General features: G+C 46.3%; 2 protein-coding genes across 2 annotated transcripts in view; both read right to left on the bottom strand.

The window, feature by feature from the left end:
- Positions 1–1,080: 1,080 nt before the first annotated feature.
- Positions 1,081–7,821, bottom strand: LOC113981902 (glutamine-rich protein 2-like). Its single transcript, XM_027709602.1, has 16 exons — positions 7,263–7,821; positions 6,915–7,019; positions 6,559–6,663; positions 5,844–6,158; positions 5,639–5,709; positions 5,361–5,490; positions 5,025–5,207; positions 4,628–4,753; positions 4,343–4,405; positions 3,828–3,992; positions 3,554–3,672; positions 2,821–2,886; positions 2,415–2,516; positions 1,900–1,999; positions 1,638–1,731; positions 1,081–1,253 (listed from the first exon to the last, which is right to left on the bottom strand). Exons 1-16 carry the CDS (start codon positions 7,680–7,682, stop codon positions 1,222–1,224), a joined length of 2,196 nt encoding a protein of 731 aa, XP_027565403.1. The 5' UTR covers positions 7,683–7,821; the 3' UTR covers positions 1,081–1,221.
- Positions 7,822–9,216: 1,395 nt separating this feature from the next.
- SLC1A1 (solute carrier family 1 member 1) overlaps positions 9,217–21,063 on the bottom strand; it is a 51,987-nt gene continuing 40,140 nt past the window's right edge. The window contains exons 8-12 of the mRNA XM_027709603.1: positions 20,837–20,944; positions 15,957–16,079; positions 15,233–15,427; positions 14,584–14,718; positions 9,217–11,342 (exon numbers count right to left, since the gene is read on the bottom strand). Coding sequence (XP_027565404.1) covers positions 11,096–11,342; positions 14,584–14,718; positions 15,233–15,427; positions 15,957–16,079; positions 20,837–20,944 — 808 coding nt within the window. The 3' untranslated portion in view covers positions 9,217–11,095. The remainder of the gene's footprint in view (positions 11,343–14,583; positions 14,719–15,232; positions 15,428–15,956; positions 16,080–20,836; positions 20,945–21,063) is intronic.

The raw sequence follows: 21,063 nt of genomic DNA, 5'->3' as shown, positions 1-21,063 counted from the left end.
TTTCCTCCTCAATCTTTTAGGCAACATTGGCTTTGCAGCAGTGTTATTTTTCCCCAATTTCATTTGAACCTATTGCCTCCAGAACGTCTCTGAAAACTTCATATCTTTTTCTGAATTTGCATCAGCCAAAATCTTAGTCATCAAAACCTCCTCTCCACACTTACCAGAAGTCCTTCTTTCCATGGTTGAGCCCTGAGAGGCCAGGTCTCTGCCTGGGATGACATCTCCTCTCCATATAGTTCTGGCTGCAGGGCACCTCCAGGAGGGAGGACAGACTTGCCAGCATCCCATCCCCTGGCTCCATCCTCTAGGAAGACTACTGCAGCTTCTGTAAGCAAAAGGACATGGGGCCAGGCTCCCAGCCTTCTCAGGATCCCTGACAGGATCATCCTGGCTTCTCCAGGTTCCCAGGAGGGTTGCATTGGAGGATGGGAGGCCAGCTGGAAATCTGTAGGCAGAGAGCTACTGGGGTGGGGGGCCACAGCAGCAGTTGGAGAGGAGATGTGAGAGCAGGATAAGGCATGGTGCTGTGGCCCCATGGGGTCCGTGATTCCACTCTTGAACCAGCAGGAGTGAGCTGGAGCATCTCCAAGTGGTCTGGGAGCCAGAGTGCTCCTTCCTGACCTCTTCTCTTGGGACATTGCATTTACAGTGGGAATGCAGTGTGAATCTGGTCTCTACAGCAGGCTTGAAATCCTTTAATCTGTTAATGTCTTCATGCTTTTAGGCACCATGATTTTATGGCAACATCAATCACTGCCTGTCAAACATAGGTGTCGGGATAAAGAAGTTCATTCTTCCCCTGGACGACGGTTGAGGACAGAGATACAACCATCGTGAGCCAAGCCCTGATGCAGAAAACATGTACACAAGGAGCAGAGGGTTATGGAGCTGGGCATGGGGCCACTGCAAAACGGGCAGGTCATCCACCCCTGACCTGCAATCCCGTGTGTTGTCTGAGTTCCTTGGGGGTCCCTGACCTCCCTGGGTTCCCTGTAGTACCTGGCCAGCTTTGCGGTGGCGGCTCTGAGGCAGGGGGTGAGAGGGTAGTTTTGAAATCAATCTTGCTTAGAAAATTCCAAACAACAACAGCTTAAATTTTTTTTATTAACTTGGAAAGAAATCCCTTTTCTTTGGGCAGCTGTCCCAGCCCAGGTGCTGGCTGTCCAGGTGCTTCATCTGGGGGGACTGGATTTGCAGCAAATGCCATGGTGCCTGGGGTCAGTGGTGGGGGTCCGAGGCTGGCCGTTGCTCTAGTAAGGTTGTAGGGCCTGAGGCCAAGGGACAGGGATGAGCCCCCCTGCAGCCCAGGGGCAGCCCTGGCTGGGGGCAGCTCTGCCAGCCCAGGACAGGACAGGCAGCAGGGGCACCTGCCTGGCCAGAGACCCTGCAGGACAGAGTGCTGGCCCCTGCTCTCCAGAAGACAGACTGTTGTCCCACACTGGCCAGGGCCATCCCTACACTGCCCTTCAGCTCAAACACCCGCATCCACCATCCATCCTGTGTCTGCCCCTCCTCAGCCCACCTCAGACCACAGTTCCACCTACTCAGCCATGCACACAGAGCCCTGCTCACCCACTGCTCGCAAACAGCTGGAGCTCACCCCCCCCTTCCCCAGTGCCCTCACAGGGCCATACCCAGCTTGTGCTGTGCCCTCACTGCCACCTTAGACCTGTGCTCCTGTCTGTGATTGATGCAGCCATCTGCGCCCAGCAGCTCGGTCACACCAGGCTGGGAAGGAGAGAGTGGCTGGCTGCAATGCTGCAATTCAGCATCCCCAAGTAGCCTTCCCCATGCAGCTTTCCCTGAGGAAACTGAGGCACGAATCCCCACAGATGCTGAGCATCTCCCTCCCAGCCTCGGTGCTCCCTGACGTATCCTTCCCTTTGCCATCCCTACCTTTTTGGAGAGCCACAGGGCATCCTTGAGCTGTGCATTGGATGTGTACTGGCCCCTGTCGCTCTGCAACTTGAGGTGGGACCTGCCACTGGGCAGCTTCCTGGGGGCCAGGGCACAGGAATCATCAGTGCCCAGCTCTGTGGTACCCTGAGCTTCATCCCACAGTGACAGAGATGGGATGCTCCCCATTGGGCATGTCCCTCCCGACTCCCCTACAACTGCTGCAGGAGACCTATGCCTGTCCCACTGTGCTGAATCAACCCCCACCAAGCCTGAGGTCAGGCTGAGATCAGATACAACTGATGACATGTGGCACTAGTGCCACTGAGACCAAGGCTGGATGGGGCAGCGCAGCAGGAGCTCTAAAAGCCTCGAGACCTGGGGCAAGGACAGCTGGCCCTCTGTGGCCCCCTTTGCTTCCCTGCCCCAACCAGGCCACCTGGCTCCCTCTGCCTCTGCCAGGGTATGACTATCCTGCACCCCAGGGCCCAGGGATGGGTCCCCATGTGCCCTACCTGTAACCATGCTGTTGTGCTTGCTCCTCTGGGATGCTGGTAGTGGGGCGTGCAGCATGGCTGATGGGCATTGGCGGATAGAACGGGAGTGTGTCAATGTGCCTGGGGAAGACGGGAGCCACAGGTGGGTGATGGGGGACAAACGAGCCATCTCAGCTTGGGACAGCACCCCAAAACCCACAGGCTTGTACTGCACAGCATCCCCCTGCCTGCTGCTCTCAGGGAGAGGTTTCCGGAGGGGTTCCCTTTCCCTGGCTGACAGACAGGGCTGTGGAGGGGGCTCAGCAGAGTCAGATCCCAAGGCAGACACCCTAACCCCCATGCCTGGCACTGGGCACTGTCGGGACCTGACCCCCCCGTCCCACCCCTGCAGCCCCCCAATACACCACTGCTGGGTGCTACTCACGGGCCAGGCACCTGCATGTTGAGGTCCCGGTCGCAGGATAGGCACTTGTAAGGGACCAGCAGCTGCCTAAAGGGGGAAGAAGTTTGGTGAGTACCTGGTGAGGCCGCAGTGCTGCCTGCACACAGACAGCAGCTCACAGGTAGCAGCAGGTGCCGGGCATGTCGCTGCAAGGAGTCACAGTGTTTGCATGGAGAACTGTAGGGTGTTGAACCTAATTTGCCCCCCAGAAGAAAAAAGAGACAAGCAATGCTGGCACCTCTGAACTTTGTGGCTGCCCAGGGCAGGTAGGGAGGGATGTGAGGGGCAGGGCACAGGTGCCCATGCTGCCATCTGAACCAGCCCTTGCCCCAGTGTCACTGTCTTATCAGGACTCATGACCCCCTCTGTGCCTGGCCAGGAGGGCGGGTCATGACCCAGCCCCGTGGTGCCATATGTTGTGCTCCTGCCTGCAGGAACGACCTGCTGTCCCCCATCCTTGCACCTCTGCACCCACATTCCAGTTTTGGTTTGGAGGGCTCCATTTTACAGATGCCCCTCCTGGTACCTCCTTTGATGTGGTGAACATGCTACTGGTGGATGGAGAATGCAGAGTCATCATGCTTTGTCACCATCCCTGCGGTTCTCTGGCTATTCTTGTCCGATGCCAGGGTACGACATGGGCACTGGCTGGGATAGCTGGAGGAAACGAGGCCAGTGCTGTCCTCAAAGCCAACACCATGCCCATTGCACTCACTGTTTAATTCCTGCAGCATCATCTGCAGTGACTGACATCTCGTCCTTGAGCTCCTTGATCATCCTTCCCCAGGTCTCCTCCAGCTGCTTCTGGAAAGGTCCCAGCTCTAGGCGATCCAGCTGTGGACAGATGCACATCCTCAGCCAGCTGCCCCAGGATGGAACATGGTGGTCCGCAGGCAAAAGCCAAGATGGGCATCCTCAGAGGGATGCTGCCTTGGGCTTCAAAATCCCCAAGAGCCAGTTTTGTGCAGTGGGGACAAGGCACCCTGTACCTTGGAGTCCAGCGCATCACGGAGCTGCTGGAGGGCCTCCTGCCAGCGCTGCTCCTGGCCCAACACCCGTTTCAGCATCTCCCGCATCCTCTCCTCCAGACTTTCCATGCTTGCCTCAAACTGGGTGCAATTGACTTTGCTGCCCAGGAAGGCTTTATCCTCTTTCTAGCAGGTAGGAAAGGCAGGACAGTGGTGGAGACAGGGCAGAGGTACAACAGGCAGGGCCAGTGTCCACTGGGGACAGAGGTAAAACTGCTCCTGCAGGGACATTGTGCCCCTTTCAGGGATGCATGGCCTGCTCACCCCATCACCCCTGTGGGGTCAATCCCACCAGCTGAAGGGACCCAGGGAGGGAGAGGAGATAGAGGGACTTGGGAAGGGATTTGCAGCCAGTCTGGAAATACACCCTCCCCCCACACCAAAGCCAGTTTTGCCACCGAGCGCCCAAAGGACAAGGGGCATTTGTCATCCTGCCTGAGACTCCTTGGTTGTTGACAGGCCCCTCAAGACTGTACCAGCAGCAGCAGGTCCTCCTTGTCTGCTTTCTTCTCCAGATTCTCCAAGGACCGGAACAGAGCCTTCCAATACAGAAAGCATTCCATGACACTGCAGCAGAGTCAGAGCTGCCTCTTGGCCAGCCAAGCATCCCATGCTCTCTGCTACCCAAAAACCTCTGGGAAAGGCCCTTTGAATCCACAGAGTGCTGCGAGCAGGTGGGCAGGGGATCAGATCTCTGGTGGTTCCCAGGCTGGGGTGTGCCTGGGGGATACTCCAACCCTGCAGGGGGTTCAGCTACCCACCTCAATATCTTTCTGCTGCTGGCGATGGTCATCCCGGAGGCTTCCTGTGACATAGCCAAGCTGCTCACAGTCCCCTTCCACCCGCACAACTGTGGCCTGGATGCTCTTCAGCAGCTCCTCATCCTGCTGCAGGGAGGAAGACGACAAGATGATGCCATGCCAGTGGTGTCTGGCTGCCCCACAGAGAAAGATTTAGGGTACTCAGCCAGTGCCACAAGCCCTCAGTGCCAGCACAACATTTGTATTAAGGCTTTAGTTTCCTGCTGACTTCCATGCTGCTGACTTGTCCAAATCAATTTGGGGGACAGTGAGGAGCTGCCCCACATTACAGTGAACACAACCTGACACGAGGGTCCTGACACACCCTCCCAAGCCCCCCATGCTGCCATTTGCCCACCTGGCTCTTCTGTGGCAGTGACCTCTGCACCTGCTGTGGCACCAGAGAGTCCACCCGCTCCTGGAGTATCTCATAGTCATGTAGGAGCTTCTTCAGCACCTTGGTGTCTGAGCTCTGGTCAGGGCTTGCTGCCTTTGCCTGCTTCTGTCCTGCACTCTCCACCATTGCCCTCAGCTCATCCAGCTGCAGGAAGGGGAGGTAGGATGGATGCAGCCAGCAGACCTGCATGCCATGGTGGCTCAATAGCCCCAGCCAGGCAGGGGATGTGGCCAGGAACCCCACAAGGAGCACCCTGTTGTTTGGGACAACAGTGTGAGTGCTCCCGCTGGACCTCACCTTCTCCTTAAGCTGGTTGGCTGTGACCAGCTGCTTCAGCGTGGCCTTGGTAATCTTCTGCTCCTCTCTCAGCTCCTTCTGCTCCTCTCTCAGCTCCTTCTGCTCCTGTTTAACCTCCTGCAGTGCAGGCCTGGCCAGTAAGATGAGGGCACAAGTAGGCTGAGTTTCCCCACGGCCACTTGGAAGGTGTCCCTCACCGCCCAAACCGGATGCTCCTGGCCACCTCCCAGGCTACCTTGCAGCCCCACAGGATACAAAGCCCTCTCCCATCCTCTTACTCCAGCTGGGAGATCTCTTCTCTGCCATCAGCCACATGTTGCTTTCCGAGGGCATCCTCCAGCTGCCTGATCTGGGAAGGGTGGTGTTGGCAGAGTCAGAGCACGGACCTCATGTTTTCCCAGCATGAGGGTCCTTTGTCTGCCTCCTCCCTGCCAACTCCCCCTGGCATCCCTGCAGCCCCCTAAGGGACTGCCACAGGCTCACCTTCTCCTTCTCACTCTGCAGGTCACTGGCCAGGCCCTGCAGGTCACTGGCCAGGCCCTGCAGGGAGGTCACCTGGCCTTGGAGCTCAGACAGATCTCTGGTGATTCTCTCCACTGCTGGGTGACCTGCTTGGGATCCAGGCTGTGTCCCGGTGGTGCCACTTTGGGCACTGGGGGTCCCTGTCTGTATCCCTGGGCTGGTGCTCTGGGTATCAGGGCCTGGCCCCAGGGTTTCCATGTCTGAAATGTGGGGCTTGGTAGAGGCAGACTGGTCATGGAGGGATAGTGGATGGTCAACAGGATCCTGGAGGTTCTGCTGGAGTGGGATGAGAAGATGGGCAGCAGTCAGGACCCAGGAGCATCCACAATTGGTCTTGTGCACAAGCCAGAGGGACCCTTGGCAGCTCTGGCTGCCCTGCACTGGTACATCCTCACCTTCTCTCCTTCCCAGCACTCATGTTCCCCTTTCTCAGGGCTGTTTAGTTCAAAGAGCCTCAGGATCCCTATCGCTAAGGCAGGCAGTGACCTCTACCACTGTCCTGACCCGCAGGCAGAGATGGGGGGCTCCTGGTGGATCCTTTCCACTCTTCCCTCCTGGTGGCCTTCATGCTGGGCAATACCCAGGGCCACAGGCCAGGGATGGCAGGGCAAGATGGTGAGGGGCAGGGAGGATGTGGGGACCCAGCTCTCTCCCTCCTGCACTGGCAGCAGCTCACCTGGCCAAGAGCTTTCTGGATCATCTGGATGTCTTCTTCCACGTGGGACTGTGTGGCCTTCATTTCATCGACCTCTTTGCGGAGATCCTCGCAGAGATCTGTGGCCTAGGAGAGGGAGGTGGTGAGGCTGAGCCCCAGGAGAGGGTCCCTGGGTACCTGCAGGACCTTAATTCCTGCCATGTTCTCCATGTGGGGGGCAGCGCAGGGTCTGGCCAAGGCTGGCAGCCAGGCACTGTTAGCAGCACTCTCAATTCATCTGGCAGGGCCAGATCCAGGGGTGCTGAACCTCTAGCATGCAGAGGCAAGGGCACTGGCTGCTGCCTCGGACCCACACCTTGCTGATGGTGGTAGCTCACCTGGCCAAGTGCCTCCTTGATCCTCTGGATTTCCTCTCCCATTTGGGACTGCGTGGCCTTCATCCCAGCCATATCCTCATAGGGATCCTGGGATAGAGCTGTGGCCTAGAAGAGACAGGTGGCAGCGGTGAACCCCAGGCGAAAGCTCCCCAGAGAGCTCCCGCCCCTGCCCTGGGGAACTAATGGCACAGCCTGCACCAGCAGAGACAGACGTGAGGAGGATCCAAAGCACCCAGAGCAGTGTTTCATCCCCAGCTCTTCCTCCCAAGAACCCCCTTTCCCACAGTGAAACCCCAAGTGCCACTGTGAGCTTGGGCTTTAATAAAACTTTGGTATAAGCGCACAGACCTCAGAGGAGGATGGGGGTATCTTAAGGGGAGCACCCCGGGGGCTGGGAGGAGCCTCTACATCAGAGATGCCACTCTCTTTGGCTTCAGTCTTCTCCATGTTGGTGGCCATGGAGGTGACTGGAGGGCCACTCCTGGTCCCCTGCAGCAGGTCCTTCCCAGACAGCTGCTCCCCTGGCTTCTGGGGCTGCTGCCCCATGCCCTGGGCTCCGGCCTCGGTCCTGCCCTCCTTCTGCAGGCCAGGGTGTGATCCGGCAGGCTGGGTCTCCTCCACAGCCGAAGGGAGCACGTCTTGCATGCCCAGCAGCCTCAGGTGATCCAACATGAGCTTCAGCAGTTTGCGGAGGGCCTCTAAGTTGACGTTGACCTCAGGCGTCCCGATGGCATCATCCAGCAGCTGCAACAGGCTGACTGAGGCCATGGCTTCTGCCCTGCCCCAAAACACAGAACCTGTCCTGGGGGAATGGGAGCGTTTGTGCTCGGAGGGAACCCAGCAAGTTAGGAGTGTGGGCAGCCAGCAGCCCCCTTCCTCCTCCTCCTCCTCTTCCTCCTCCTCTGCCTTTCTGAGCCCCAGCCACAGGCTTGTGTCTGTGTTTGTGCTGTCTCTTGTTGCCAGGTAACACCTGGCCCTGGCAGCCGGTTGTAACAGAGCTATGGAATCACGGAACAGATGGGATTGGAGGAGACTTTTTAGAGATCATCCAGTCCTGTGCTTCCAGCCATGGTGGGTCAGGACCTCCTGGCTGTAGGGGTCTTCCCTGATCACCCCCTGGTTCTTCAGCCACCCCACCTTTGGGGGGAGAACATGAGGTTAGGGACCCAAAAATTCCCTTGCTCCCCTTGCTGTTTATCCACATTCCACCTTGGGCTGGAGGGGACAGTGTTAGGTGTACCCCAACCTCCTCCGTCCCTTCAAGTGTTGCCCCACCTTGGGGTGCCCCTGTACAGCGCAGTTGAGGGCAGTGATGCAGCCACACAGAGTGCTGTGAGTCACCAATGGGTCAGGAATTGGGGGGCTGAGCAAAGAGCATGCTCCTGGAACTCAAGGGGCTTCAGTATCAGGCACAGGGACACACACACACAGACATATGGCCTGAGTTGGGGACCTCTGGACAGTCCCACAATGCTGAGGAGACCAAGGCAGCTGGATGTGGGGGCAGCAAGAGAGCTGGTGGTGTCCACTGGCTGCTCTTCCTTCTTTGGGCTCCTAGAGATGGGGGGCAGGTGGCACCCCAAAACCCTAAAGGAACCAGATGTATGGGGTGCCAACCACAACCAGGAGGGGACACAACTGTCTGGGCAGCTCCCCAAAGAGATCCAGATTTTGGGGTGCCCTCACAACCCTGAGGGGACCCAGATGTCCAGACGGCCTCCCAGAACCAGGAGGGGGCCCAGATGTCTGTGTGTCCCTCCACAACTAGAGGTGCACCTGCTGGTGGTTGTCTGATGGGAGACTGTCCACCACTCTCCAAAGCTTCCAGACCAGGAGGCTATGGAGAAGAGGACACAATGCCCACGTACGGTGTTTCCACATATACAGAAGGTACATACTTGGAATACTGTGTCAAAAAGAGCATCCTTGGTCTTAACAGTATCTTCAGTATATGGTTTGATTTCTTGTTGGTGAGTGGATGGCAAAATAGCACTGTCAACCCCTGCTTAGCTGAATTGATCCACATAAAAAACTAATACATAAACAATCCCCTGCTTCATGTGTATTTAATAGCATACTCCCAGTCCAGATCATCTGTAGTTAGGAGGGCTTTCTTGCAATCTCAGCACTCTGCTCTTAAGGAGTTATTTTAATGGTAGAAGAGTGTAATTCTTGCCAAAGTTACAGCTGAGTCACTAGTGAAGATAACATAAATCCTGAATTCAATAGGGTTTGGTTTTCGTTCTATAGCTAAAGGAACCCAATACGCTACAGTAAGGAGAGGATAGTACGCTAAAACGAGTTAAGAGAGAAATCATTTATTTGTAACACATTAGGAACACTGTTCACAGTACATCATTAACAGGGTGACTACATAATGAGGTGATCATAAAAGGGTGACTTAAAAAGCTAGTTAAAGACAAAGCATAGACTATAGGCTAGTCATGGAAACTGGTAGGCTTTTTCCTCCCATATGCAAAGCTGCACAAATAAAGACTGTCTCATACTGTTTCTGCAAAGGTAAAAGACTGATTTACTCAATCGGTATATTTTCTTTATTTTGTATAAACATACCAATACTTAGATTAACATTTCCATACAGTTTATGATGTTTAATTTAAATACAGTATTATGTCTCATTAATTTAAGGTGCAATTTATCAAAATCTACAGTAAATATTTTTTTCGTAATCAGTTCTCTTTGGCACGCTTCTGGTTTGTTTCAATACAAAAGTGTAGGATTGAATCGAGTATATAACACTGCAGGAACTTGGAGGGGTTTTTTTGTTAGCATATGAGTGAGATATTATGTTTACCACAAGCTTATTTACAAACAAATAACTGTATATGAATTTCAGTTTACTTTATATATAAAATGGCTAACTACTTCAATGTGCAAGGCAAAAAAGAAAAAATTGTTACAGCAACTCCTCCCTTGAGAGAGTGGTTTTTGCACCATGGAAATCTTGTATAAAATGTTTTAGAAAATGGAGATTTCTTATGAGGAAGTTCTCGGTGCTTCTGCCACCCGAGGACATGAATTTCTGGGTCCAGAAATGGTTCATGAGATACAGTTCATAAGATACATCATATTGGCACTGTAGTAGTGTTGCAGCTATAAACTTGCATGTTCAACTCGCAAACTAAACCAAGGAGCCAAAAAGATCAACCGGTCTGTGTAAAAAGTTCAGTCAGAATGACTTCTTTCTAGAAAAAACAGTCTGATTTCTATATATCTTGATAATATATCTGGTTTTATTCCAAGAAGGAAAGGTTTAGAATTTGCACTGTGCATTTTCATCTTCATGACCTATGCTTCTTTTGAGCTGACTATTATTTGGTTAGAATCAAAGATGAACAACAGAAAACAGATTTTTTTCTCTTTCTGATGGAAATGTACTAGGAGGCCATCCAAGTGGACCTAAATAGGTGAAATATCACTTTACAAAAGCTCTTCAAATGCCAGAAGAGCAAACTTGTAGCAAGTTATTTCACATCTGAAGGCCAATCCCAGCAGTTGGCACTCACGTGAAAGGCATGGGGAAACTTAGCTACATAAATACTAGAAATTCTTCCATGCCTACTTATTTCATAATCAAAGAAAACTAAACTCTGTTCACAGTAAAATGTACTTATTTCAAGGCCCTTCTGGTCTGTTTTTTCCTGAATCACGCAAGTAGTATCCCCTCAGCTGCAGAAATTAGCAATTTGGCAAATGATCAAGTTACAGGAGGTGTCAAGTACAGTGCGACCTGTTTAGAAGGCAAGGATGTTAAAAGGTATTTCATATAGGTGCTTTGTGATGTGGTAAGATATGAAACGTTGTGCTACTCCTGAGTAAAACACATTTGGCTGTCCCAGCTAAGATACCCACTTATGAGCATGCTGATTCCAAAGAGGCATTTCATAGCCTCAGCGAAAATGTATATTCTTAAAAAAAAAAAAAAAGTATTGTACAACTTTCTTTTTCTTCAACCTATCAGCACGTACTAAGAGTGGTGAGTTCAAACTGTTGAGAGAGATGATGAGAAGGGGGCAGAACTGGAAGGTTAATCAGAATCTGTGTAGTAAATCAAATGCTAGTGAGACGTAATTCATTCTCAATTATCCTTTAACCTTTTTGAGATATTGCATATGGCCACGTACTTTTAGTGCTCCTGTTTTACCTGAAAGCTACTGGCTTTAGAACTGAGATGTCTGTGTGAAGGATATGGTGTCAGACTTATCTACAGCAAAGCCTCCATTGATGTAAGATTTCTTGGTCTCTCTTCCATCATTATCAAGTATGGTTGTTTCCAAGGCAAAAGGATTGACTATGTTGACTTCAGAGGTGACATCCATCTGCTCCAGCTCCTTTTTAGAGAGCTTCTCCACTACCCCTGTACCAAAGGCATCTCCCAAGACATTCACCATTGTTCTGAATCGATCCCTATGGAATAAAAATGTTGTCAGACAAACCATTCAGTACGTTACTTAGAAAATCCTTTTAGTAAAAGTAAGCCTACTCTAGCAAATGCAGCACTGTTTCCTTCCCAACGCAGATTTGCGGTAATACTTCAATTAAAAGAAAAAAGTCTTGTAGAACAAGAAACAGAATTTTGCCCACATGTATTTGAAGAAGCCTGGAGTCACTTTCATGACAAGTTATTGCGTATAGGTCATGCAAAAATGCAAGTCATGTCACTTGTCTGTCTAGAGCAGAATTCCATTGCTGTGGCACACCCTTACAAAACGTTGCAAGGATCACCTCTCAGGCCCTGAAGTATGCTACACAGCTGGTTTCCTTTGTGATGAGAGACTGTGGGATGCAGCAGAAGGAAGAGTCTACATTGTGCCTTTTGTGATTCTAACAGCCATGTCTTCAGCCACACGAGCACCTAGCACAGCATCTTCAGTATTCTGACCCAAACCCTGGAAAGGGGAAAGGCTATCTTCTGCTAGCTTATCATTGTTAAAGAGCTGAAGTTTGCCACTACTAGCAAATAGTTTGCAAAATAATACATTTTAGGCAGTAAGTACAAAAGGCAAAAGTGTTAAACAAGTCACTTAAAGGAATATGATAATTCTGCACTGTTGATTTTTCTCCAAACAGAAATGTGACTTGCAGGCCTTAAAAATCTGCCACTACTTGGCAGAGGAGCAACAAACCGCTTGCAATATAATAAAGTTTGAAAATCGGTGTGGAAGTATGGACAGTAGAAGGCCATTCTTCCCTGTTTTTCTTTTCAGCTACACAACAGTGCAAAGGCTCTGTGGCAGAACAGGTTTCTCTGTCTATGCAGAGATGTTGAGGTTGACATATTCATAATATTTTGCAATACGTTGCCAAAACAACAGTGAAGTGAATTGGCATGTCTCCTATATACTCTTCTTCTAGAACTGCTGAACTCCAGAGCTAAAAAATTCCTACATTTTTTTCCATGTGGAATAAAAATATGTGGTGGGGAAAGGGAGAGGGGTAAAGCAAAATTCTGGTAGAATCAGTCTGACAAGTGAGACAAATCAACAGAACTGGAAGCTCATCTATTATAATACTTGTAATCAATTAATTTTTCTATTCTTCATTTAACATGTGGAAGAACTCCTCAAGCCTATGCAATAAAACTTTGGTAAGTTCAGAATTAACTGGTGGATTGTTAATGAGCCACTACTAGCAAATAGTTTGCAAAATAATACATTTTAGGCAGTAAGTACAAAAGGCGAAAGTGTTAATAATCTACGTGGCATCATGATGTACATTCCATCCCCTGAGGTGCAAAATGCACTAGCAATGATCCCTGGTACGAAAATTAATCTTTAATTCGCTTTACACAGCAAGAAACCTTAGTCTGAAAAATGCCTCAGTTCCAACCAGAAACATCTTGAATTATTTGTATGCTTCATGGTGGAGCAGGTAGCTTCCACGATTCATACTGAGCCTAGGAATCACATAAACTGTGGACTTTGAAAGTGGAGTCAAGATCATAAGGTTATGATTGCTATGAGAAAATGGGAATTACTGTTCTCTTTCTCTCTCTCACTCCCACAAAAGAAATAGAGGGCTTCAAATAAAATTATTAGGATGTAGATTAGAACAAACAAAATTAAATATGTCTCTGCACAACACTTTATTAGGATTCAGAATTCCCATGTTCCACAGGAATTATGGAAACAGGGGTCCCAAAACAATGAGGCATTCAGGGAAGAAGATGACAAAAAACACCTCTAACTCAAGAACTCTGTGAGCTGCAATTTGCAGAAGGCTGGAAAAGTACTTTTGGGGAAAGAACCAATATATGTTTGTTCTGTTCTTAGACTCTTTAGATAACTGCTCTAAGCCAGTGGTTTGTACTAATCTGCACTATCCTTAACAAAGTTAAATGTCCACCAGGAATACAGCAAACAAAGCTATTAGACCCTGCTGCAGACAGATGATTAGGAGAATGTACTTGTGGCTGGAGCTGCTTGTTTTGGAGCAATTATGCTTATGCATAAATTGAATTGATTCTTGGATACATCCAACAGCTCTGATTTTCTGGAGACTGGCAATTCTCTCTACTTGCAAAATTGGGTTATATAATCAAATAAATGAAATAGATCTGTGAAATACATAGGTTGCTGCCAGAAATCCTTCAAGAAAATGATAGGAAAGGGTGGGGGAGAAACAGGAAGGCATTTACCTTGAGTGTAAATATGAGCCAAAGAAGACATGCAAAGATTATGAAACAATTAAGGTCTCTGGATTGATACCAATGAAATATCATCCATGCTGAGTTACTGCAGATGAACAAGACCTTGGTCTGAGCACTAAAGCTCACACACTTTAGGAGGCAAAAAAGTTGTATTACATAGTAAAATGTAATCCTGTCATGCTGTGAATCATGGGACAAAACTGAGTGTCAATGTCCTTCTGAACTCCAGAATACATTCTGTGATTCTTCGGGCTTTTGCAAAAATAGCAGAGAAAAACCTCAGTGCAACTCCAACAGAAAAGATTTCTAGTGAAAAGGCTTCTCTCCAGAAAGAGCTGCCAAATGGGACTGAGGGGTTTTGAAGTCCTCTGAGACGGCTGGGATCAGGCATAAGGAAAGCCTTCTGAGTTTATATGTGTTTGTTGATCAAGGTGCTGGGCCAGTGCTCTTAGCGAACAACAGCCCTACCTAAAGTAGTGGCAGCAGCACAGCCCCACGTATAGCCCACCATGCGCATGCCCGCCATGTGGAGTCCAGGGTCAGCTTTGCTTAGTCCATGTTGTCCTCCACTACCTCTTCACCAGTGTATGGATTTTATGTTATGCTTGTGGCTACATTTGATTTTTATTAATGGTGTCTGTATTTAGCATAATGTGGTGGCTGCTGACACTTCAGAGGCACTCCTTGGTACTGTCAAGTTTGTCTTTCCTGAGCATTATGCTCATGATTTATGTGGCTGCTACTTTAAGGTTGATAGCACCTCTGAATGTGAAGTTATTCACTGCCATCCCATGCATTAGGGCTTCTCTCACAATTAAAGCCACTACTGCATTCAACTCTGAATAAGCTTGACCGTAAGAATAATCTTCATCCATTTCCTGCAACAGTCCTAAATGATTTTGTTGCTTTCTTTCTCAGACTCACATATTCCCAGGCAACTCATGTAAACATTAAAAAGAAAAAGAAAAACTAATTAAATATCAAGTGCCATAAACTTACAGAAGCCAGTCAACTGCAATGATCAGAGTAACATCCTCGGCGGGCAGGCCAACGGCGCTCAGTACAATCACCATGGTGACAAGTCCAGCTTGGGGGACACCTGCAGCCCCGATGCTGGCTGCTGTAGCTGTGACACTAAATCCCAAATAAAGCCCAGAAAAGGCATTTAGAATACATATTGCTCACAGAAACTGTATTTCCTGACACAAATAGGCTTATTTCACTGCAAGAAAGAAGGCCCAAATGTTCCAGTTTCCTCTTGAATTGTATCTACTCAAAGTCTAGTGTCAAGCTTATGGGACAAGTCATGTACAGATACCGTTATGGTTACACTGCAGAGTAACAGGCAATGCACATCTAGCAAGGAAACTGGACAGATCAGAGGTAGAGGCTGAGCTGGGTTTGCAAGTGTTTGCAGGGAAGAATAATGGCAATTTCCAGAACAATGTTGTATACCAGCTGCATGCCCTGGCCCACCCACCTCCTCATCAGGTTGCACTGGCAAGGCCTCAGAACAAGAAGTGAGAATGCTCGTTATTTCCTGTGCTGTCAGTGATAGTTAAACTTTCCTGTGGGGTATCCAAAGTTAATGTACCATTCACAAAAATCCTCACTGCCCACAAAAAGCATGTAATGGCTTTAGTCTTACCTAATGGTAACTATTTTGCCAATATCCAGTGCTAAGTCATTCAGTTGTGCGATAAATACGGCTGCTACTGCTTCATAAAGAGCTGTGCCATCCATGTTGATGGTAGCTCCAACTGGAAGAACAAATCTTGTGATTCTTTTATCAATCAAGTTTTTTTCTTCTGCACAGCGGAAGGTGACAGGCAAAGTCGCTGAACTGGCAGATAATGAAACACATAAAGTAAGTGCAGGCAAAATCACACCATTTCCCTTGTCCTTTCTTTTTCTCAGAGCATGACCTGCTGTAAGACTCATATGGACATCTAAGGCAGGAAGAAAGGCTGCACCTTGGAAAAGCAAGGCAACATTTGCTATATCTTCTAGTTATTGGAAGAAATAACAAAGTCTTGGTTATTCTCAAAATCACAGGGTACAACTGCCCTGGCATATGCAGTCACAGAAACTGTGCAATGGCTTCAACTCTATCAATTGTGACTAATGAGCTGAATGGCAAAGAACTGCCTCCTTCTGGGAGAGGCAGATCCTCATTTGGTATAAGGCCAGCACAATCTATACTGTCCCTTTGGGTACCACAGAAATAATGATAAAAGCAATATTTCAACCTCCAGGGCACTGTGGACTGTTGAGTTGATACCAGGACTTTTAACAAAGTAGCAATAAAATCAGAGCACAAACAACGCAATTACAACTAGGAACATTACAGAAAAGATGTTTCTTTTGTTTACCTGGAAGAAATCATGAGGGCTGTCAGAAGTGCCTGAGCCATCCCCATCGCAAAACGAAAAGGATTTTTCCTTACTATTATTAAGTAGATCAGTGGCAGAATTATACCAGAATGGATTGCAAGTCTGCAAAATAAAATGGACTAGTTAAACAAATGGATTCATCTCACTGTCTCGCTTTACTAAGATGGTGATAATAGGTATCTAGTTCTGTCCTCAAGAACACTTATGAAACACTAAGGTGACTTCAGTGACACCTATGTGCAAAATTTAGAAAAAATAAATAATATTGTTAATAAATAATTGTTAATAAAAAGCAAACTAATGCTGTTCTGCACTTCCTTTTGGAAGGGAGAGAGAGAGATCATATATGATTTGTCTCTCTTTCCTAAACAGAACAAGAATTAACTGATTTATTAGAAATAATTTTAAACTGATGAAAATGAGAAGCCTAAACTAATAACATTATACGTAAACTGAAGTGCAGAGGGTGATTTAAAATAACACCAAAACACTCCACTCTTCTGCCAAATCCTTACAATGCAGACCAGAGACAAATCAAAAAACCAAACCAAATTATTGTTCTAAGTTTATCTGCCCCTATTACAGAACATGTTTTGGAATTGAATGTAAATATGCTTTCCAGTCAGGGACAGCTGAAATCTACATCCTTCTGCAGAAACTTCAATCATAAACCTACAGAAAAATCCACACCTACTCTGAGGAAAACCGTGTAAGGTCTATAATTAAAATGTAATGATATTATGAACTACATACATATAGTCTCATCATCTTCAATATTGAAAGATACTGAAATATTATCCTTTGAAACTATCAATTTTTAAAATTAAGTGTGTTGACTCACTTCCTCTCTTGACTTTAGTTGCTCAGGTGCATTTGCTTGGATATTTGTGTAAGTTTCAGGGACAAATTCATCCTTTAACTTGAGCACTAATTTTGAACACTGTGCAGTAATTCCATAGGCATATGCATGCAGAGGTTGTGGGCATTAAGATTAGAGGCAAACAGACTGATGGAAGTACGTTTGAAATGAAATACATATGAAGAGTCTGTGAAATATTCCCTATGTTTGAAGGTTGAAAGTAATTATAGCAACATCAGCTTCTTGAGAAAAGAAATTATAGCATGGAAACATAAACCCCAGAACTGTTGGCATGTATGACCTTGGGATTTTTATTCTGTCCTCACAATATGTTCATGTGCACATTACTGTGTTGTAATAATGTTTTATGATTTTAGAGCAGCTGACAAAGATAGCGATAAATCATGGTACTATTTGTTCTGCCAAAAATAGACAATTAAGAGAGCAGTAGTCACAGTACAGAAATCCACAACAGCACCAAAAATCACCCACAAAATCTACGTATTTTTTTCCTTGGGAAAATTACCTTTTTAAAAGCAACAGGCATTAATTAAAGTTTTCATTCTTATGTGAAGATATGACTTATTTAGTGGAATGTAAATAACAGCATGAAGCATGTATTGCAAGTAACTCTGGAAAGAAACCTAACAATTTATACAATGGTGCCTGAGAACAAACTGAATTCTGCAGAATATGTAGAAAAAATATAAAGTGGTATGGGTGCCATTTGATGTTGATGAGGGTAAACATTTCAAGTATGTCTTAGTCTAAAAGCATAGTGGACTTAGTTATTTTGAAAAATTTAGATCCTCACATTTTTAGTGGTAGCATGAACATGGCATTTTCAAAATAAAGTATTTGTGCATATCTGCTTTGCTACCACTGATTTTCATGAAACAAATTTGAAATAACATTTATTTTCATGCATAAAATGCAATTCACAGCAAGTAGCAGAAATTTTTAGACCAAAACTCATAATCAGTAACTGAAAATAGAAATTCTAACAGCTTTCAGTTTTAAGATAGAAAGAATTTTGTCACTCAGAATCCCAAGCTACCATTCCCTACAGCATCCATGGATGCAGCTGCCTTGCTGCTTTCCGAAGAGACAAAGGCACGGGCAAAGAGAGTCTGCTTGCTGCAGCTTCCTTTTGTTTTTTCCACTTCAGGCGGAGTTCGCTCTGGCACTTATATTATGCTTCCTACTTTGACTTTCCTCTGCTGTAACTGCTAACATATCCTCATCTTGACACTGCAACCATTAAACTTGAGAGGCTTAAGATATTTACTGGCAAATTGGACCAAAGGCACTGGGAAAAGTCTGTTCCCTCATGGTGACCTGAGTGAGACATAAGACTGAGATGTGCTGCAAACAGTGGTGGATGAGAGCTTGTAGGGCTGAAAATGTGAAAGGTCATGAATAATAAAGTTGAGAACAAGAGAGATTAAAGATGAGCTGGATATGAAGGCTAAAGAAAAGGAAGAGGAGGATAAGAAACATCAGTCCTCATGCTCTTGCACAACTTTCTTGATAGGGAATACAAGAAATATTTAAGACAACCTGTAATTCCCAGGATCAAATTTAAAGGGACAACAATAAACAGTTACAGAAGATGCTGATGAACAGAACACACTGCAAATGGGCAAGGTCAAACAAATAAGACTGTAAACCAAAAAGATAGTGGGAACAGCACCGTCTAAGAAACCAAAACAACAAGCAACATTTCTCTTGTTTGCTGAGAGGTGAGAAAAAGGGTATTCTTGCAGGCTGGAAAACATAGAACAAGCACCTTTCCCCTGCAGCCTATAGCCTTGTGTGTATGTTGTCATATCTGCTACTGTGATCTGATTACAACATGCTCTCCCTGATGGTCAGTTTTGCAGAGAATGTGCTGCTCTCCAAAACACCTTAAACAACACCCATGGGACGCCATTCTTCAGGAGACAGAAATGCTGGAGAGATCTCCCCAAGCACCCTTGAGGGAAAATGGTGTCATGTGCAACGTAATTCGGTGGAACAGAGACTTTTTCTCTCCAAGGATGTAAAAGTGGGCACCCTCACTACATACAATTTTTTGATGGCATCTGGGAACCTACTTAAAATTGTCGTGCCTGTCAAATCAAGCCCATGGCCCCCAGCTAAACAGGAGACTATGTGGTAGTAGTTTACTTTGAAGTACTTTGGAGAAGGCACTGTGTCTTCACACATATCCTAAGGAAGACATGCCTTGTCACAGTACAAATAGTAACCATAAATGGGTAAACAGTCACAAAACTTACTAGCACAGTCACAAAACTTACTATCACATCTAAAATTGTAAAACTTGCTATCTGATGTAACATTGAAGTCAAAAGGTTTTAATAATCCATCTAACATATTCCTCCTCTGAGTCAATTGGATTTAATAACGTAGAAAACCTGCAGAAGTGATACACTGTTATTCTGTCAATGACTTCTAACTTGTTGTCAGGATCTCATTTATAAATTGTACAGAAAATACTAGACTCTTGATTTAGAGTCTCTGAGTAAACATCAAGTTTTATAACCTTTAAAAATCTGACTCATTTTCCAAGTGTAATCGAAAACTTATAAAAAGCTGCATAATGCACTAGATGAACATAACTTGCACTCATTTCTGTAACATTTTCAAAAAGTCATGATTCAGGGCTATTTCTGGAGCTGTAATTTTAATTTAGGAAGTCATTTCATCTCTGATTTTCAAACAGCTAGTCCAAACATACTGACTTACGCATAAAACAAAACAACAGCTTTGAAATAAATGTGTTTATCTAGCACAGATTTATGAAAAAAAAAAAAGAGCTCATTCTTGACTATTTATCAAGAAGTTTGCATGTAATACTAAAATATTACCCTTCTCTCTTCTTGATTGTCATAAAGCATGTGAATGACGTTTGAAGAATAACATGCATATGCATAATGTGGGGAAAGAAGCTCTTGAACAACTTTGGATCTAGCATCTAGACAAAACACATATAAATCCTTAGCATACTGAAGGAATTATAGGAGTGGATGCTAAAGCAATGAACCAAGACAGCCTAGAAGGTATGCTTCACTGAATTGGAAATAGAAATTTAAATGCATTTAACTTACTGGGCCTGTAATATCCATTTATCTACCACAAGGCTCCTTTGTAGGATAGTCTTCAGAGACATAAAATGACCTGTATTATAACCAGTATCATTTGGAACAGTTAAGTTGTTCGAAGGCTCTACTCCTTCAAGGCTCCATGTTGTGCAGGTGTAATCTCCTCCACTCAGACTATTCTACGTAGTCAAGGGTTTAGAAAAAGAATAGAAAGTGATGGTTCGCTATGTTACTCAGATTGCAACTTGTCCTTTTGCAGCTTCACCATCTAACTTTGCCTTGAAGGAGTAATTACCAAACAGTGCAATTCCCAGGAATTCTTTTGATGTCAGCAGCCTGCTCTGCGCTAGGAAGAGAAGGCACCAGTCTCCTCTTTGGCATAATTTACTGTGCACTGTATTTACCATGCATTTGGATTTGGCAGGGAAAGCTGGGCCTATGCTGGTACACCTAGGGCCCAAAAGTCCCATGGAGGTTGCAACATAATCCAGATATTTGTGTGTTTGATAGGCTGGCAACCCCTAATAAACCATAATTCATAACCTCACTCTTTTCCAGCTTCTTCTAGTATCTAACAGAAGCCTTACTACTCTCCAAAATACAATATTATTTGTTTCAGCACCAAGCTAAGAAGATGAAACAATGAATACAAGAACAGTATTTGTGTTTGGGTTTTGGTTTTTTTTTTTTAGAATGCAAGGTAGTGACTCTTTAAAACATAGCATACATTCAGCTAAACATGCATTCAATCCATCCTCACACATCCTCACATAATTTTCACTGATAAGAATTTTTGTCTCTGACCTAGAAGAGTAGGTGTTATGGATAACTAAGTGGTAATCAACTGAGTGCTAAAAACTGAACACATACAATTTCATCTTTAAGAAATTACATACCCACTTATTACTGTAGCCATATAAAGACCCAATTTACGAAAGATTTCCCAGTCCTCAACTTCTACTATCTTCCCAGCAATTAAAAACACGATACCAATTGGCATATACCTAGAAAGCAAAAATAAAGCAATCAAAAATGCATTCTCAGAAATACTGCATGCTCACCATGAAATAATTTCTCTCCCACTAAACCTTCTTAAAACAGATGGAAAATATGTTTTGATATT

Source organism: Neopelma chrysocephalum, unplaced genomic scaffold (genome assembly GCF_003984885.1).
Source record: "Neopelma chrysocephalum unplaced genomic scaffold, ASM398488v2 Primary Assembly neopelma1_96814, whole genome shotgun sequence".
Classification (NCBI taxonomy): Eukaryota; Metazoa; Chordata; class Aves; order Passeriformes; family Pipridae; genus Neopelma; species Neopelma chrysocephalum.
Note: the sequence above shows the minus strand (reverse complement) of the source record. Positions and strands in the feature narration are given on the sequence as shown.

Excerpts from the sequence above, each read along its gene's own strand:
- LOC113981902 (XM_027709602.1), bottom strand. The coding sequence starts at position 7,682 with ATGGCCTCAGTCAGCCTGTTGCAGCTGCTGGATGATGCCATCGGGACG. Across the intron at positions 6,664-6,914 it reads TCAAGGAGGCACTTGGCCAG|GCCACAGATCTCTGCGAGGA; the intron begins GTGAGCTACCAC and ends TCCCTCTCCTAG. Across the intron at positions 3,993-4,342 it reads AGGAGGACCTGCTGCTGCTG|AAAGAGGATAAAGCCTTCCT; the intron begins GTACAGTCTTGA and ends CCTACCTGCTAG.